This window comes from Lacerta agilis, chromosome 1, assembly GCF_009819535.1.
Source record: "Lacerta agilis isolate rLacAgi1 chromosome 1, rLacAgi1.pri, whole genome shotgun sequence".
Classification (NCBI taxonomy): Eukaryota; Metazoa; Chordata; class Lepidosauria; order Squamata; family Lacertidae; genus Lacerta; species Lacerta agilis.
In genome coordinates this window covers 47364486-47377048 of record NC_046312.1, presented here as the reverse complement: position 1 = coordinate 47377048, position 12563 = coordinate 47364486, and the positions used below count along the sequence as shown (strand labels likewise).

The window sequence follows — 12563 nt, the reverse complement described above, 5'->3', positions numbered from 1 at the left end:
CAGATTTAGAAGGTACTTGAGGGGAGGCAGAAGTTCCATTGCACAAGCAAAAATCCTTGCACTGATGGGATGTACTACTTTGGATGCAACCTCCAAAACTGAATGCTGATATTTGTGATGCATTTCCCCCCTGCAGGTATCCAAATTATGAGTTTATTAGTGACAACTCCATTTCGTGGTCAGCGGGTCTCCATAATCGGTACACAGAAAACTCTCTACGGGGTGTTATTCTGGATATACACTTTTTGTCTCAGGCAGACTTCCTTGTCTGCACATTTTCTTCACAGGTAAGGTGGTGCACATTATAAAGTTCTGTATATAAGTACTCCAGTAGCACAATATAAACCTGAATGGCTATAGTATCAGTGGTTTCCTATAACCAATAGTAGTACTATGAAATACTTGAAATATACAAGCATTAATAATTCCTTTAAAAATTATTCTCTTCCATAACATGCAGAAAATCAATGCAAAACTAACATCCCTAAAAACGAGCAAAACTACTATTTAAAAAAAAGGAAACAACAGCAACGTGTAGCTCTGCTTGTTACATCTCAGAAATAATGAGCTGCATTCAGACATGCCCTTTGACATACAGAAGGAGGAAGAGGAAGCAAATTTACCTGATCCCCAAGTCGCCTCCCACAATGTTCTGGAAAGTCCCCACCCTTCCAGAGCAGCTTGCGAGAACTGGAGGAAGAGTCAGCAAAAAATAATTTCCCCCCTCTTCCTGTAAATGTGTTACATTAGTGGAACTATTTTGCATAATGACTCTGGATCCAATCCATGGTATGTCTCATGAAAATATAGCAAGTTTAAAAGAAGTGATTGGAAGTTAAAACTCTGCCCCTTTGAAAAAGATGAACATGGGGAGCAATGGTAGAGAGATTAGTTGGCATCTGTCTGCCTTGAGAGACAACGGAGGAGTGTTTTTTTGGGGGGGGGGTGAAATCAAATTGTTGAAAGGTTGCAGCATCTGCTGTGGCTGTAGAGACCCATATGGGACATACATCAAAAGAAATTTTAATGATAAACAATGTGAAAAGTTGGTAGAAAAAAGCATTATGTCAGAACATTGGAACTCAGTGGATCTCTCTGCAATTGATTTTCTATTGGTTTAGGACAAACAAAAGGGAATACTGTATATTCTGGCGTATAAGACTACTTTTTAATCCAGGAAAATCTTCTCAAAAGTCGGGGGTCGTTTTATATGCCAGGTGGAGAATCTGTGGTCGAGTATATCTCAAACTATATATTTTAACTAGAAAAGTTGGGAGTCGTCTTATACTCCCAGTCGTCTTATACACCGGAAAATACGGTACTTTTTTCAAACAACTTGGTTACTAACTGCAAGACTACATTGCAGTGTATCTGAAGAAGTGTGCATGCACACGAAAGCTCATACCAAGAACAAACTCAGTTGGTCTCTAAGGTGCTACTGGAAAGAATTTCCTATTTTGTTTCAACTATGGCAGACCAACACGGCTACCCACCTGTAATTGCCAGATGTGGTGATGGCTGCTAAATAACCTTAAAGGGTTAATCACATTCATGAAGAGGATACTGTTGATTATTATTTGTGGATCATCTGTCTTCAGAGGTATATAGCCATTAGGAGATGTCTCTCTCAGTCACATAGTGTTTGAGAACTTGCTAGTGACATCTTAATGTCACTAATGGAGACCACTAACTAGCCTAAATGAATCAATCTAGCAGTTCTTTTCCTGTATTCTTCTAAGAAGTCTACCTTGAAGAGTGAACATCAAACCAAGTATTGTGCTCTTATCTTGAGCTGTTAAATACCAACGATAGATTGTTTTAAAACAGTTTACAAAGTCTCCCTTCAATATTTAAGAGTTTATATTTTAATTATTTTTTTATTTGCACATATAACAAGGGGGGAAGAGAAAGAGATGAAATAAAATTAAAGAACAAAATGAAGAAAAGAGAAGAGAAAAATAATGATAAATAATAATGGCCTATCACTACCGGTATTAGTATTATTTGTATAATATTATTGACCCAAATTTGAGAGTTTCTTTAATTAGGATTGCTCCATCAACAGGAGCATTATTGCCAATAAAAATATTTTCATAGCGGTCCTTGCTATCTTAAGCGCTTTTTGAGTTTTATTCCCCAGCTTTTCCCATTTCCTTAGTTCCTTGTTTCCAGGGCCACTTTTTATTTATTTATTTATTAGATCTATATAGATTTATATTCTTTCCTTAAGCTTTGTTTCCCTTTTACTTTCTTTCAGATTCTTCCTCACTCCGTTGCCAATTCTATATCCTCCCTTCAGCCTCTTTCCTGTGGCCGCCCCATGTTAGGTTTTTACTCTCTTCAAAAATGACAGTTTCCCTTTCTATCAGAAGGTGGACTGCAGACTATTTGATTTTTTCCATGCAACAGAATATTCTTTTTCACCATTTTAGTATCAGAGGATTAATTCCCATGACAGCAATGCAATGTATATTTTAAACTTCCTTAGTAGTTTTATGGTGTTTCCCATCTACTGCAGTACCTGGCACAATGTGGATTAGCTACCTGCATTGATGGTTTTTAAATTGCCCTTTTCTGCAGAGAATTTGCCTTGATGGTTAAGCATGATGGAAGAGATTATAGGATTATAAAAGATTACAAACCTTTTCAGGTATGCTGTTCAAGTATATGCTGAAGAGTTGTACTTTTTATAATCAAGAAGTAAACAATATGCACTACAAAGCATTAAATTGTTTTTAAAGACTGACATTTTGACAAACCATTTCTTAACTTCATTCAAGGCAAAAATGTAAGAAATGCTTCCTTCACTGTGAACATTTCATGGTTAGCCTTTTAATCATGAACTCAGTAAGTATTCTGTTGCACATAAATCATCTTTGCTACAGTATTCATTTCTTCAGGTTTGGAACTATAAAGTACTGTTACTTTACCATTCATATCTTTCATTTGTATATTTTATAACATTTCCATTAAGAGAAAAAAGTATCTGATCAATTCTTACGGTATTCAGAAATCCTCTTAAATGCTTTAACTTTTTATATTTTTCATTGTCTTGTATTATGTACTACCTTGGAGGTCAGAAGTTGGGATGTAATTTAAATTAAAATATTAGATTTTGGAAAGTAGAAATAGGTGGTTTTTAAAAACTATCTCCAGTTGCCTTTATTGCTGCAAAGTTTTTCCATACATAAGCTGAGGTCTGCAAATGCCAGTGGTGTGGGGATAGGTGGGGATAGCAGACCAGCATTTGGTGAAGTGCAACAATTTTACCAGTTTAGAACATGTGTCTAAAAATCTTGAACCTCACTTAACACTGTGCTTCATAATATAATAGGAGATATATATATAAATTTCCTTATGATCAAGGAATTTCCAGAAGTGAAATAAACAAATGAAGATTATACTTGATACTTCTACTTTCCACCTCAGTGTTGCCTTGCTTTTCAACTCAAATAGCAACTTAGTATGAGAACAGATAATCAAATATGAGGTGGCACCAGTTGTTGTGAACTGTAGTGACTCTATATTGGTGAAGAAACACCTACATTTATTCATAGCTGGGCGAACACTCAATTTTGTTAATAATTAAACCATTCCAATTTCGGTTTTGTTGCTTACTTTAGTACCAATTGTATTGTTTCTTCAGTTCATGATTGACCAGATTTGCTAATGCGGCAAGGCTTTTTAATGTTTATGGATTTGAAATAAACTTGATTAAAAAGAGAATAGTATGTTATAGAATCGTAGAATTGGAATCATCAATGAAAGTTGTAGTGGTCGAGAAAGTCAGCCAGCAATACCATTCTGTAATTGCATGCAAAAAATATAGTTGAACATCATAGAAATCTGCATATATGTGAGTCTTAAGGCTGTTTTCCACATGTCACTTTAGCAGCAGCATAACATGTGACTCAGGAAACTTAGAGTGTGGCTACAGCCCTTTCCCCAGTCATTAGAGTTTCAGACTGTTATCTAATAATTCATTCCCAGATACTTTGTGATTGGGTTAGAGGTGTAGAAGGTCAAATTATGGACAAGTCAGCCATTCTTCCTAGAGTATGACAGTGCCTCCCAACTTGGGCTGGGCGATATCTGGTTTTCAGCATCACAATATCAATCTGCGGTGGTGGGGGGCTTTGTTGGGCCTCCCTGTGGGGGCAGAGGCTTTGTCATGCCTCCCCACAGCAGCAGAAGGTCCATCCAGCCGTACCTCCCCATGGTGGTGGTGCACTGAGCTTCCCTGCAGCAGCCGAGGACTTTGATTAGGCTCCCTGCCTTAAAATGTAGTACATTTAATAAAAAATATTAAATAAGCTTCCATATATTATATTTAACATATTTTCAACTGATTTATGAGTGGTTTAAGTGATTACTAGTCAAGTTGCATCTGCTTCCCCACTCAGAGGTCTATGTGGAATCTGTGCATGCATAAGCCCCAATGAGTTCAACTAACCTTACTTCTACCTTTCTGGGAGTAAGTCCCATTGAATTCAGTAGGGCTTGCTTATGAATAGACACACATTTGATTTCACTGCTTACCAAAAAAATACCCTCGCCATCATTCTCTCATAGTACCCAACCTCCCATTTCAGCATAAGGCAGCCAGCTAAATCTTCTTCCCTCCATTCTCCCCCCACAGAAGCCCCCACCTTCAAGCCCTCATCCCACCAAACTCTTCCTTTTTATCAAAGGGAGGGCAAGCAAGCAGAAAGATAGTCTTCTTTAAATTAAAAAACACCCTCCCTTTTTAATATGGAGGAAAGCTATTTAGGGGGAACCAACAACATAAACACCCCAGAAAATAAAAAATTAAAACTCTTCCCCCTCTTTTTTTCACTGGTGAGGGAAGAAATAAGTGCTTTCCAGTTCTTTGTTTACTTTGCCTCTTTGTCTAGGCATGGGGGTCTCTCCTAGATTGTTAGAGCTGAGCTCTAAGTAGAAAGATACAGGTGAAGCTGAAAGAGTTTGCTGGTTTATGTGAGGGCTTATCTTCATTATTGTTAGGAGGGAGGAGGGAGAGAGCAAACAAAGCTGAAGACATGTGGCTACAAGTCATCTGCAAAGTACAGTGGAACCCCGGGTTACGCACGCAATCCATTCCAGGTTGGCGTGCGTAACGTGGGCGTGCGTATCCTGAACGCATTAAAAAACCCGAAAAACCGGAAGTAGCGTGATTTGAGCACTTCTGTGCATGCACGAAGTGCGCAGAAGCGTTCTGTGCATCTGGGGGGGGCGCAGGCCACACGCGCTCTGGAAACGCTTCCGGGTTGCGGGCATTCTTGTCCGCAACCCAGGGTGTGTGTAACCCGGGGTTCTACTGTACTGTATTGGGCAGCTGAGCTACTCCCTAGAAAGCTAATAGAGGTAGGTTGCCGTGTTGGTCTGCCATAGTCGAAACAAAATTTAAAAAGTCTTCCAGTAGCACCTTAGAGACCAACTAAGTTTGTTATTGGTATGAGCTTTCGTGTATCAGAAGAAGTGTGCATGCACACGAAAGCTCATACCAATAACAAACTTAGTTGGTCTCTAAGGTGCTACTGGAAGGTATCTTTTAATTTTGTTTTGTCCCTGGAAAGCTGTTAAGTCTCCACCTTTTGTTCACCAGTATATTGTCTTGTTGAAAAACTTATCACAATGTTATTTCAATACCGGTATTCAACAATATGGCAATTTATTGCACAGCCCTACTCCCAACCAGATTGGATAATACAAAACTTAAGCTATATTAATGTGTCTAGGTCTGTGTCCCTTGTCACTGAATATGTTATTTATTCTGTATAGAATTGGTCACAGACTATGCAAAAATTAGTTGAAGTGTGGAAAAGCATGCCTGCTTCCTTGTGCAATTCCTGTTTTTTTCAATGGGCCTTGTGTTCACAAGTGAATCATGCCCATATTTTTTGACTTTGAGGATGAGTTCTTCCATTTAAAATATATCTGAAAATAAACTGTGCTTTCAAAGGTCCTTTTCCTGTGTACAAGATTTTTTAAATTTATCAAATAGATGTTTTAAAAAGCTACCAGAAATTTAAATACCATTCATCTTAATATCAATGAGACCTAATAATATCAGGAAAGATAATGGGTTTGCTTCTGCCTTGTAAATAAAAATGAGCAGAAATGGCTTAAGTAATAGATAAGGCTGCAGTGTTTGTTTTTTAAGGGGGGGAAAGTTACCCACTTCTAATTTTAGAGTGTCAAACCTCTCTTGATTATAATGAGACACCTGTTATACCTAAAAGAGATACTGGCATTCAGCCTTAGTGGTAGCATATTTGGTAATTGTTGTGGACACAGAACTGTGGCTTCAGAGTGAAGCAGTCAGAAATAGTGTTTGGTAACTCATATATGCACTAAAGTATTATAAAATATTAACAGTTATTACTGTTTTTGTTAGGAATAGATGATGAGGGAATGTGTAAATCTGAGATTTTGATAAATGGCTGTGGTTCAAGTTTATTAAAAGGGATACATGTTTGATCACTCTAGATTTGAATTTATTTTGTTTACCTACTATCCATCTACCTCTTTTATTAAAACATTTATCACCACTCCTGACCACCTTCTGTAGCATACAGAGGAAATAAAAAATTGGTGATTGGCCCAATTTTTCTTTCTGTGTTCTCTGGCACTTGTATACTATTCATTTTTCATTTCGTTTTTCCTTCTGCTACTCTGCTTTGGACTTGATATTCATATTCCATTTAATCGATTTAGTGGCAACTCTGAAAACCAAGAGGGTTTCACATTGCTCTGAAGGTCATGAGATTATAAGTCATTCTAATATTCTCCAATTATCCAGAGCCTTGGGCCTGATGCCAAGACATTCCTATCTCCAGTTCTAAGAGGGCTTGTACTTAAGCCTGACAGCTTTGGAGTTGCTGAAGGATATCACTGCCAAGCAAGATCATAGTCAGAGGGTTGTCTAGATGCCTTGGGCCAATTTTAAGGAGGTTCCACAGAGTAATACTAAGAATTTGAATTTGATCCAGTGAAGACCCAATGTAGTAAATGTCCTTTGGGCTTCTAGTAGGTTCTGAAGTTTCTTAGAGGATGAGTCACTGTTTTTTATTTAATTGAAACTTTTTAAAGGTTCAGTAAGTCAGGCTTGGGGCTTATAATATAAACTGCTGTAGTGTGAGTTGCTCAGTGGTATAACTCATGCTTTGCGTGCAAAAAGTCCCAGGTTCAAGCCAACAAAGTAGGTGCTTCCAATTCAGTTATACTCAGAATAGGCCCATTGAGATTAGTCATGTCTACTAATTTCAGAGGGTCTGAGTATGATTAACGTTGGATACAACCCAAAATGCCTTTGTCTCATTCTCCAGATGTAAGCAAATTAAAATTACTTTAAATTGAATGTTTTAAAAGACTTCTGTAAAACATTATACAAGGATTAACATTGTTGCATTCTGTTGCTAATTGCTTAATGTTGAAGTAATATGTTTTATGAAAGATTGGAGAAGAAAGAAAGTTGGATAAGATAAACTTCTGTAAGGAATACTTAACTGATGTACTGCCATGCTGTTTGCTAATTAGTGCTTTTTGTTACTACTTTCCCTAGGTTTGTCGAGTTGCCTATGAAATCATGCAGACATTGCATCCAGATGCATCAGCCTTTTTTCACTCTTTAGATGATATCTATTATTTTGGGGGACAAAATGCTCATAACCAGATTGCCATTTATGCTCATCATCCCCGAACTGCTGATGAAATTCCTATGGAACCTGGAGATATAATTGGTGTTGCTGGAAACCACTGGGATGGTTACTCCAAAGGCATCAATAGAAAATTAGGAAAAACAGGCTTATACCCCTCCTACAAAGTAAAAGAGAAAATTGAGACAGTCAAGTACCCCACATATCAAGAGGCTGACAAATAAAGACAATCAGGACAGTTCGCAGTAACACTCACTTTGAAGCTATTTCAACCAACCATACTGTTGGCTTTTGTGGGATATGAATTTGCATTTTAACATACAGTTAAAATGAAAGCCTTTTATCATTCGGACTGGATATACAGCTTGGAACAATTCAATGGGCCATGGTTTGGACTTCTTTTGTTACATGCACTTGCACTCATGCACACTGATACACATTCAACAGGGAACCTGTTGTTTTATACTGTTCGTCTCTCTGAGGACATGTCCCTCCCATGAGTCATATATGAGCCTTGGGCTCAGTTCTTTGCCATTAATAGACTATAATAAGACTTTTAACACTGCTGCATTGTGTAATTTGAGTGACATGAGCATATTTTGTATGTGCAGAATTTAAAACATGGTGCCTCTCTTTGAAAGATCCAGTGACCTTTTAGAAGAGCCATGCCTAGTTCTGTTGATGGGTAAGAGTTGTACTTGCCTTTAACTGATGGTGTTGTTATGACCACTGAATATGCTCCAACCAACAGATTCAAAACTCAGTCTAGACCTTTCTTTATAGGAGTTTTGTTAGCAATTTCATTGATTAGTTCATCTCATCATTAATAAAGAGTACATCCAACAATAAAATAATTGTCTGATAGGAACTTTTGTAAAACAATGCCATGAACAGATTCTTTGGTACTGTTTCTGGACATTGTCTTTGATAACAAAAAATAAATTCAAAAAAGAAGTAGCCGGAGTTATACAAGTAATTTGATTTTAAAATTTGGAAGAACCAACAAGGGTATATCTTTCCAGATCCTTGATCTCTTTATTTGGAAAATTATCTGTGATGAAATTTGATAACATTTCGGATTTTTTTCTGGTGTTCTCAATCAGCAGGAAACTGCCAGTCAAGACTGTTTATTTATTTCTTGACCAAGTGACAAGACTGCAGCCTGTTGGCCTCTGAATAATAAAAATTTAAAAAAATTAAGTGAGTGCACATGCACACAAACACTCTCTCTTACCTCTCCTGTAGTATTTCTTTCCCATTTTTCTTTATGGCCACAACACAAAATCAGCCATGGGTGAAACTACTGTTGGTATAAATTTTTGTGAAATGCTTTTGCTGTTTATTAACTCTAGTGTCATTGTTTATATATATGTCAGCCCTGAGTGCTCACGGGAAGGGCAGATCCTGAAGTTGAGGCTCCAGTACTTTGGCCACCTCATGAGAAGAGAAGACTCCCTGGAAAAGACCCTGATGTTGGGAAAGATGGAGGGCACAAGGAGAAGGGGACAACAGAGGATGAGATGGTTGGACAGTGTTCTCGAAGCGACTGGCATGAGTTTGGCCAAACTGCGAGAGGCAGTGAAGGATAGGCGTGCCTGGCGTGCTCTGGTCCATGGGGTCACGAAGAGTCGGACACGACTGAACGACTGAACAACAACATGTGTGTGTGTGTGTGTGTGTGTGTGAGAGAGAGAGAGAGAGAGAGAGAGAGTTTGGCCAAACTGTGGGAGGCAGTGGAGGATAGGGGTGCCTGGCGTGCTCTGGTCCATGGGGTCATGAAGAGTCAGACACGACTGAACGACTGAAAAACAACATATATATGAGAAGCGGACACAGAGCAATGGATTCAAACTACAAGAAAGAAGATTCCACCTAAACATTAGGAAGAACTTCCTGACAGTGAGAGCTGTTCGGCAGTGGAATTTGCTACCAAGGAGTGTGGTGGAGTCTCCTTCGGAGGTCTTTAAGCAGAGGCTTGACAGCCATCTGTCAGGAATGCTTTGATGGTGTTTCCTGCTTGGCAGGGGGTTGGACTGGATGGCCCTTGTGGTCTCTTCCAACTGTGCGTGTGTGTGTGTGTGTGTGTGTGTGTGTGTGTGTATGTATTGAAATAGATAAATAGATCACTTGAGTTTGAGATAGCACAAAACAATATGACATAGTATTAATCTGAGCCTGCAAAGGAAGGGCTGTTGCTTAGGGTATAGAACACATTTTGCATACAAAATGTCTCAGGTTCAATCCTTGGTGCCTTCAAGTAGGTAAGACTCCTGCATAAAACCAATGTGAGCTGCTACCAGTCTATGCCAACAATACTGAATGAGGTGGGCCAATGGTCTGACTTGGTGTACGGAAACTTCCTGTGTTGCAGGACGTTGGACTAGATGATCCTCCAAGTTCCTTTCAATTCTTTGATTCTACAGTTTTCCTGCCCAGGAATTTGTTCTCTCAAGGGTTGTTATGTGTTTATATCACACTAGCCTTGTTTTTTAAATGTTTCTTGCTACAATTTTTTGTCATACTGAGCTGCTTGACACAATTTTTTTCCAATGAACTGATAACAGCTTCTAGCAGTTAATGAAATATAAAAACCTAAGCACATAAGCAAGCAATTCCTTTCTATGGGATGGTGGGAGTTGAAACACTTGACTACTAAAATGAACATATTTGTTATAAAAATACTTATTTGTTAATGGCCAGTAATCTGTTGACAGATACATGGTGTATCCGTAGCCATACCTCTTTTCTTTTCAAGCTGACATAGAACCAACCTTGAAAATTTTATAGTGCTGGTAATAGTTCAGTGTCATCTATATAACCTTGTTCTTTTCTCCCTTAAATCACAATGATGTCCAGAACCTGAATATATATTTTATGTTCTTTTAGGCTGAGCTACACAAGCTGCTACTTTTCTGTTCCAGGTTCTGGTTTGTGCAGTTGGCCACTGTGTAGCAACCTGCTCAACTTCATTCCTAATAATGTGAAATGGCACAATGGAATCCACGTCTTAACTCAAATAACTCAAGACAACTGTTGCATATGGTTAAAGCTTGGGCCAGACTTGAAATTTCTGTGCAAGCAGCAGAGCTAATGGAAAAGCAGAGCTAATGTTTTCATTCCAATATAAACTATTTGGCCAAGAGTATTATAGAAATATCCTGTCTTATCAGTCAGGATATTTATGAGATGTCCTTTGGTGTGACATATAGTATATAGTATCAGTGTAAAATCAGTTTGTTTGTGTAAATATTTCTTCTGAATGGTGGTAGAAGTCTATTTTGAATATTATCTGGATGATTTGACACTCTCCCCTGAGTTAACTGTTAGGCTTTTCTAATTACTTTTACCTTCTAAGACAAAGAAGTTGCTACATGACCATCAGTTCAAATATCCTGTGTTATATAGAGGCTACTCCTGAGATACTCTAACATAATATTTTAAGAGCAAATAGAAAGTGAATTCAGAAATGCTTGCTATTTAGTCTTAGGCCTATTCTATGTGCTGCAATTTAGTGAGAGTAGCTTATTTTAATGACTACTTCACAAGTATATGACAGGTATGTAGTACATACACTCTCCAGGGAACTGAGCCAGTTACATCACAAAATGTGGGGTGGGGAAAACTGTATCTCCCTTGGACATTACAGCATACATTTGCTGTGCTCTTTATCTCTGCAACAAGTGAAAGGGCCTCAAATCTCTTGATCAGTTCTGGTGGCAACCAGGGCAATCCTATGCATGCATGCTGAGAAGTAAACCACACACAGTCCAGTGTGCCTTATTTCTAGGTGAATGGGTATGCAATTGCAACCTGTGTCACTCCTTTCCCATTAGGATGGTGTATCTCATAAGAGCCGCTCTGGGGGATTTGATCAGAGGCCTAACTAGGCTAGCATCCTGTTTCCCCCAGTGGCCAGCAAGATGCTTTTGGGAAGCTCACAAGCAGGACATGAGTGTAAAACCCTTTCTGCTATTGTTCCCCAGCAATCTCAGCACTTCAGCATTGTGGGGTCACTGAAAAAGAAAAGTGGTTGACACTTTATTTTCTTCAGCTGGTGCAGTCTCTCTTAATGCACAAGTTTCAACTTCAGGTGTCCTCCAGTCACATCATGTTCACTTTGCTCTATTCCTCTACTTTAATTTTTATTTTATTTTATTTTATTTTATTTTATTTGCATAGCTTTCTCCATTAGCATATCTTGGCAGACGGTCAAATGTAACCCATTTTCCTACTCAAAAGGAAGAAATATTATCTATTCACCAGGCCAACAAGAAGAAAAATAAGACAGTCTTTGGTTATTCAATAGTAGTGAGAAATATTTCTTGGCTCCCCATAATACATGCTTTGGACCTTATTGCTACTCTCCTACTTGGATAAAGTGGCAACATTTTTATATATGAATTATTTAGCTCCACTCTACTGAAAAACAACATCTCTCTCAAAAGCTGGCAGAAAATGGATTCTGCTCAAATAATAATTAGCTGGTAGGGAACGCAGAGAAGCTTCTCTCTTCTGTCTTATAGTCCATTTCATTAAGCTCTTCCATTTAAACGTCTTGAAAAATTGTGATAAAAGGTATACATGTTTCTAAATGTAATCAGGCGTACCACTAAAATCTTAAATGAAAAACATACTCGTAAAGGTGATCTTGGGCTTTCATTTTGCTTCCACAGTTAAATTACTCAGATAAAGGAGATTGGGGAAACTAGTCCGCTCCCCCCGTTGTAACATTTATATCCTGCTTTTCCTCTTCTATTAAACCCAAAGTGCTGTGCATATCCAGCTAGGCATGGACCATCCAGACCTGCTTAGCTTCAGCAAGGTAGAAGGCTCATATCATAAAGCCAAACCCTGTGACTTTGTAATTACATATAAGTTTTATATACTTTGTATCTGTTTTATAAG

At 38.3% G+C, this 12563-nt stretch overlaps 1 protein-coding gene across 1 annotated transcript in view; it reads left to right on the top strand.

Moving 5' to 3' along the window:
• Nucleotides 1–8612, top strand: part of FUT8 (fucosyltransferase 8) — an 86466-nt gene extending 77854 nt beyond the window's left edge. The window contains exons 9-10 of the mRNA XM_033147816.1: nt 137–287; nt 7565–8612. Coding sequence (XP_033003707.1) covers nt 137–287; nt 7565–7882 — 469 coding nt within the window. The 3' untranslated portion in view covers nt 7883–8612. The remainder of the gene's footprint in view (nt 1–136; nt 288–7564) is intronic.
• Nucleotides 8613–12563: the final 3951 nt, after the last annotated feature.